This window comes from Macrobrachium rosenbergii, chromosome 27 (genome assembly GCF_040412425.1).
Source record: "Macrobrachium rosenbergii isolate ZJJX-2024 chromosome 27, ASM4041242v1, whole genome shotgun sequence".
Taxonomy (NCBI): domain Eukaryota; kingdom Metazoa; phylum Arthropoda; class Malacostraca; order Decapoda; family Palaemonidae; genus Macrobrachium; species Macrobrachium rosenbergii.
Window position 1 is genome coordinate 22,039,509 of NC_089767.1, and position 7,500 is coordinate 22,047,008.

A 7,500-nucleotide genomic window follows, 5' to 3' on the forward strand; every position below is an offset into this window, starting at 1 on the left:
CTTTAAGTTCGAGTATGACCCTGACAAAAGGGTGAATCTTCCTCTTTTAAAGCTAACTGAAACCCCGTATGTCAGGTCACTTAATATAATAGTCTACTTCAGTAGCAGTAAGCTGTTCAAACTGAACAACGCAACCTTAAAAAGTACCGGTGAGCTAATATAGTGTAGAACAAGGCAGAGGAGCGCCCATAGAAGAGCTGTGGACCCCTTGAAGTGAATAAATGCACCTAAATGGTAGATGATTTTCTTTTCCCAAGGCCAATGATAATCATAATTTTCACTTCCGAGTGGTACCCTGAAATAAAAAAAATAATATACCCTCTTCTCTCTTTATCGTACGAAAGTCACCAGGTAGCTGGTGCATGGGGGTGCAACTCCATACCTTTATTGATATTGCAAAGGCTCAATGCAGAAGAGAAGTAATGTATGATGAAGGATATGTTTACAGAGAGCAAGGCTAATGTTTTGACACCTGTTGATAGAGAGGTGAAAGGGCAGTGTGTGCACGGATTAAAACAAAGTGATTTAGCATTTGTAATGTCAGAAAGACTTTGGGGACGCACAAAACAGTACTATGTCAAGTCAAGGATTGTAAAGTTAATACTGGGTATGGTAGGAGAAAATGTTGTGATAGTGAGTGTATATTCTCCATAAATAGAAAATCATGAGAAGGATAGAGAATCTTTTTGAGAGGCTGAATCTATGCCTGGCTGGGTTTGGAGAACATGAAAGGGTGGTGATGCTAATTGATTTAAATGCAATGGTAAGTGACAGAGAAAGAGATGGCACTCTTGTTAGGTATGGAGTACAAGAGAATGGGGAGAGTCTCGTGGAATGGTTATTGGAAAGGGGTTTGACTGTTGGAAATATCCGTCCATATTAGCGTCATTTTCTCCATATAATATATATATATATATATATATATATATATATATATATATATATATATATATATATATATATATATATATATATATATATATATATATATATATATATATAATCGTGCGTGTTTTAGGAATACACCTGTGATATTGATGACTGGGAAAGTTCCGGAAATAATCTGGATAATATTTAGTCTTTGGTAGTTAGTGGTCATCAACCCTCAGCTTATGATTTTCTTTGTCTAATTGGAGGAGCACTGATATAGTCTTTTTGTGTAAAAAAAAGTCCTTCCCATCTATTAGAAGTAAGAGGAAAAATATGTCGATAAGCAGAGACTTCTTTCCATTAAAGATAATGAAGTTAACAATGAGCAAATGAAGGACAGAGTTAATAGGGCTTTGTGAACCCAAGGAAAGAGAAGCAACATTTGATTTGACAACCATATTGTATCTACGACGCTTTGGCATATACACTGACGACAACATTGACCTTTAATTCTAGGTATTGACTGGGCCAGCTCAAATATTTGCGTTTTTCCTTTGGGAAGTTGACGTTCTAACTTCACTATGTTTTGTCCATCGTAAGGTTAACCCTTTTTCATAGGAATTTCTCAAAAAGGTTTACAGAGTCTCGTAGTTACTTCTTCCCTATTTAGGACATCATGTATTTGGGTACCTTTCTGGTACTTCCGGAATATGAACTCTGGCTTCTAGATCAAGGTTCTTGAGTTGTGAAAGATATGTTGCATATTAATGTGAGTTTCACCTTTGATTGCTTCCGTTCATTTAACCAGTTGTTCCACTTCCCTTTCACTCCGTAGGGGGTTAGTGCCATCAGGGCACATCACGCGGTGCACTGCAAGCATTGCTTTTAAGGTTCTCTGCAGCGTCCCTTTGGCCTCAAGCTACAACCCATTTCATTCCTTTTACTGTACCTCATTTCATATTGTCTGTCTTCCACCTTACTTTCCACCCTCTCCTAACAGTTGTTTCTTAGTGCACCTGCGAAGTTTCCCTCCTGCTACACCTTTCAAATATTTTACTCTCAATTTCCCTTTCAGCGCCGAATGACCTATATGCGTAGGTCCCAGCGCTTGGCCTTTGGCCTAAATTTGTATTCCATTCTATTCCCTTCCCTTTCATCATTTTTTTCAGATATCGATAGAACATTATATGATGATACTTCATCAAATGAGAAGACGACTTGTTTGTGAAGTCCTTGTAGTTTACATTGGTAAGAAGTGCTTGGACCCCATTCTTTAGAAAAGTCCGTAACTAAAAAACCTTCAATAACAATCAGTTCAGCGTTACTTAAAAAATGCTGGACAGTTTGAAATCACGAAAATAAGAAGGAGTGGTTGTAAAAAATATCCAAGAGCTAACTGAAAAAGACTGGTCAGTTGGGGATTTTACATATGATACATGCGCCCCATTCATGAAAAATGAGAAGAGTATGAGTGAGTTAGACATGATAACTGGTAAGGTAGTAAGGGTACAGAGTAGAGCTGCATACTAATGTAGTTGAGGACAGTGGCTGCATCTGTGAAGGTATGATTACAGCTTCATGATACTGGTTAGATACACTCAGTCTTAATGAAACTGTCCTCCAGAAATTTCAAGAAAGTTGTTGGCTCTCTTGGGCAGACACTGTCCATACTTCAGCACTAGCAAAAATCGAACCAAAAGTAAAGAAAATGAAAGAAAATAAAAACAGTGGGGTTAAGCGAGTCCGCGAAAAACGAAAGCCAAAGATAAAAGAAGGAATGCCATTGAGATATTGGTATGTGATGTGGGGATTATCTCCTTTACTTCTGAATTGAATGAAAGCACGGTTGACCAAGTAAAGATAAAGCTTATGACAGCCATAGAAAAACACTGATTGTTGTCTTGTGTTCAACATCGAGAAGTGTAGGGACAGTATAGGGGAAAAAAGTTGAATTATTGAAAGATAACTTTCCTTGATGATGTTATAAACTTGCTGAAAAAGTTTGTCCTATGACTCGCAGAATTTATGCAAGATGCCTTGGTTCATAAATGGCATACTTATGAAAATATTAGACTGCCTAATGCATAGACTATTGTAATTACTATCTAACAGATAAAATAGCTGCATAATCTTGTGCCACCGTTAAAGGTCAATTAGTTCCTAATTCATAAAATTAACAGATTTTATTCTGTCTTCATTTTTTATACACTTTTATTTAGCTTGCTTTTTTGTCTGTTCGTTTGTTTGTCTTGGTCAAATCTTGTAACTCAATTTTCGACCTGTTCCCTTCATCCGATGGACTCGAAATTTTGCATGGTTACTCAATCCCGGTGACAGTACAACCTTACATGATCTGTAGGTCAGCAGTGACCTCTAGTGACCCTACAGTGACCTCGCCCAGTGTCTCAGGATTTGTATGAAACCGGATTTTTCGCAACTTCTTTGACTCGGTAAATAAGTCTACGGATTTTTCGAACCTTCTTTGGCATGACAGGATATCACTTTCGGTTACAAAGTAAGCTTAAGACCACTGAGCTGGTTAACAGCTCTCCTAGGGCATGGCCCAAAGGATTAGATTTATTTTACGTGGCTAAGAACCGATTGATTACATAGCAACGGGACCTACAGCTTATTGTGGAATGCGAACTACATTATACCGAGAAATGAATTTCTATCACCAGAAATAAATTCCTCTAATTCTTCATTGGCCGGCCGGAGAGTCGAACCCGGGCCCAGCAGAGTGCTACCGAGTGCGATATCGACCCGTCCAATGAGGAACATACTTTCGGTTACAATTTCTGTCAAAACTGATAAGTATAAAATAGAAATATATATAAAAAAACAATTTTTTAAAAAGATGCTTGTATTAAAATGCTCTAAAAAGTGAAAAATAATTTCTTGAGACACACCAGGATTTTCTTACAGTTGATCATGTCTACAAAAATAAAAGTGTGGCCGCCAAACATGGAAGGCAATTGCAACAAGAAAAGATGTCTCAAAAAATTGTTTTTAACTTTTTAGTGTATTTTTAATAAAAGCGTGTTTTAAAGATATATATATTTTTTAAATATATCTTTTTTATTTTTTATGCATGATTATATTGACTCACATTTCTCGTGTTTGTCCGTCATCGTCAAAGGACGTTTTCACTTGTTTGGCTTAGATGAATATGAAAGGGGAACAAGACGAACGCGTACGGCCCATATTCTTTCAGAAAATTCTGAGTATTGCTCAACTACGCCCCTTTATCGTCTTATATCTTGTGGTTTACCTTGGATTGAGCTCAGGGAATTCTTTGCACGCCGTTTGCATGTTCAAGCAAGGTTAACGATATCACTGAAATAGAGAGAGAGAGAGAGAGAGAGAGAGAGAGAGAGAGAGAGAGAGAGAGAGAGAGAGAGAATTTCGTGACAGCGATTTGTCAGTTTTTATGAGACTATTTTCAGTGTAGTAGGCTTGAACCGAACACTGCTTCCGGGAATTGTTGTATTAGGCACCGATCATTAGACCTAGTTTATGAAAGACTGGAATTAAGCTAAATTTTGTGTAAATAAATGACATGAAAGATGGATGAGTGGTGTAAGTATAAGTTCTGTGTGTTGGTAAGAAAGCAAATAAACTGATACAAAACTAGACACCATTTACTGGCACTCAGGTGCATTGTTGCCTAAAGATCACGGAAACTGAAATGTCATTCGCAATAAAAAGGGACAGAGCTGTAAAACATTTCATTGAATGGCAACGAAGTTCATTGTCATCTGATTTTGTTATTCGTACAGGTCTGTCTCTCTCTCTCTCTCTCTCTCTCTAAAAATATGGGCCTTGAGATTAACAAGCTTCCATTTATTTCTAGATTGGTTCGGGGTGCTAAAACTTTTTCGTGATTTTGGAAAAAAATTAAGTTATGGTTTGCCAGAAGTCGCGTGAGAGAGAGAGAGAGAGAGAGAGAGAGAGAGAGAGAGAGAGAGAGAGAGAGAGAGAGAGAGTGAGTTAGGTGCTATTAACCATGAGTTTTTTTTTTTTTTTTTGTGCCTCTTTAAAAGAGGCAGATGTCTCATGTCTGTGAACAGCCTGGTTGAAGCCCTAATCACTTACGATTATTAAGTCGTTTCCTTTATCATCTACATGCTTGTGTCCGAGGGAGAATTTTGTTTATGATATTTTTTTTATGGTTCCAACAGATGGTGTTTTAATGACTCGCGGCTAATGTCCATGAATTTATTAGTAACACACTGACCAGAGTGCTGTTGGGATGGTTCTACGTAAATCAGTATATTCCTGGTACCACAAAATTGTGAGGCTTGATTGTGTCAAGAAACAGCCAGGAATTTAATGCAAACAGTTATTCCCTAAAAAAAAAAAAGGAGAATACAGTACCATGCAAAGAGTTAATTGTCAGAATTTGAACAAATGGTCAACGATGGATTGACGTTTTGATTCATTTAGACGGACGTGCCATGGAAAAGCTGTTCATCTTCAACAAAGGGAGGCGTGCCTGATCCCAGCTGAACAACCAAACCTTAGTTCAAAGTCGCAGTGCAACAAAAAGATATTAAACATTTGACAGAAAATCACTGGAATGTTTTTAAATCCGTGGTGAAATAAATAACGCAGCTTTACCTTCAGTGTACCAAATTGTAAGTTTCCGTCATCATTAGTTATTGTTGGGAACAGTTAACCAACCTTTAAGACAGATCGAGGATGCTTCTGAAGACCTTCAAGGGAAGACACGTCTTCTCGGTACATGATGTCGTGACTTATTTTAACAGTTTTACATTTTGGTCAAGGATAATCCTTAGGTGGAGCTGAGAAGATCCAAATTTTTTTTTTTTTTAACAGGAATTTGAGAAGAAATGTAATGTGCTTTCTCCTCAGTTTAATTTATTTTACTGTTTTAATTTCTGAAAACAAATTACATACATAAATTACGTAGTAATCGCAATGTGTCCTCCGAGGCTGCAGAACAGTTCATCATTTTGTTATATATAACAGTATCTTGGATATATGAATATATTTCATGAAATCCAATATGGGAACAGAAAACAATGACGTAGTTGTAATGTCACTGTAATCCTAAATAGTTACCCCACTGCCCCGCCCCCCGTTGAAATTCCCATTGTAGCTAAACTTTAACCTTTACAGTATTTGATACATTTGCATATATAAGAGTTGAAAATTAATTGAAAATTAAACTATAATTTTAAATACAGGTTTACTAATCACTAATACTATTATTTTTCTTCATTCACATGGCTATATACATTCGAGAATAGTACATTTTACTAATTACAGAATTGGTACATTAGTTTTGTGTAATTTTCTGTTGCTCCCCTCGAAAATATCTTGGCCCCACCTAGACCTGCCCCCCACCGATGGAATGCCAGCTACGCCACTGTTATAAGGTTACCTTGACAGCAGGCATGAACCTGGTATTATCCAGGTAAACTTCGTGACTTTGTGCAGGGGGCTGTATATACTTTACCTCTATAATTCTTCAAGCAACTAGCGGCAAAGAATTATGGATGGTGCTTTTAGTGAAGCTAGGCATATCGATTTAAATGTTGCAGTTTTGCTCCTCCAAACTTTACAGTTATCTCAGGCGGATCGGTCAAAGGTGTAGCCAGTGCATGCTGAGACTGAACACCGAAAAAAACAAAGACTGTGTTGATTAACTGTTACTTGTTAACCTTGATCCTGGACCTTTTCAACTTTGACATATTTTCTCAGAAGTTTATCATCTGAAGGTCACTTCAGGGATGTTCGCTCCCATCTTTATCATAATCCGTTCATTATGTGCTCCCATCTCTATCATGATCCGTTCATCATGTTTCATGTAGTCCCACAAGAGGAAAATCGAAAAACTTGATAACCCTGCAGCAACTGTATGAAAATGTCTTTAGTGGCTATTGTATGGTTACATGAACGTAGGAGGAATATTTTCTCATTGCAGTAAAAACATCGCCCAAAATAATACCTGCAGACAAAAAAATAGCATAACACTGTATGCTAACAAATGCCGTAGTTCAGTTCCACCAGCAGGATAAAAAGTTAACCAAAATATAGAAGCATTACTCTAATCATGGATGTTTAAAGGCAACATAATGTTTAAGTATTAAATAATCAAGACGAGGCATAAAAATAACGAGATGGTTACACAACAAGTGGTTTCTTAAGAGGCAGGTACAGCCACACAAGAGATGCGATTTCTCCAAGGCAAGCCAGATGCTTACTGGGCATCAGAGATAAAAACTTTTTCAGCGTTTCATTTGTTTTATGAAATTAAAGTCTTCAGCGTTTCATTTATTTTCTGAATTTCAAAGCGCGAGTTAAGAGAAGGGAGAGTATGAATGAGTAATTTTATAATTTTGATGTAGTGTGTCTTAATTCTTATCAATCATTAGCTCATGTCATGATTTGATTTGAACAATGCATTGAACAAACAGTATTTGGGAAATTAGACTGTGTATTCTAAATCAATTCAAGGTATAATTTTTTTTTGTTAAATATAGTCAGTTTATTAAAAAGCTAAGATTATATATAAGAACTAGAAAATTATGCATTAATGTACTTACATTCCCGCGCTCCTAATCCAACCAGCGGTGTTGTTAGCGTCAAGAAGATAGCCAAGAG

The 7,500-nt window shown here is 36.9% G+C and overlaps 1 protein-coding gene and 1 long non-coding RNA gene across 6 annotated transcripts in view; one reads left to right on the forward strand and one right to left on the reverse strand.

Annotated features, from left to right (window-relative positions):
- Positions 1-7,500, forward strand: part of LOC136853486 (uncharacterized) — a 95,860-nt gene that overhangs the window by 45,013 nt on the left and 43,347 nt on the right. The window lies entirely within an intron of this gene.
- The window catches only part of tfc (triforce), a 29,585-nt gene that overhangs the window by 21,799 nt on the left and 286 nt on the right, over positions 1-7,500 (reverse strand). For all 4 annotated transcript variants that reach the window (XM_067129103.1, XM_067129101.1, XM_067129100.1 and 1 more), the window contains exon 1: positions 7,443-7,500. This exon is cut by the window's right edge. In XM_067129103.1, coding sequence (XP_066985204.1) covers positions 7,443-7,500 — 58 coding nt within the window. The remainder of the gene's footprint in view (positions 1-7,442) is intronic.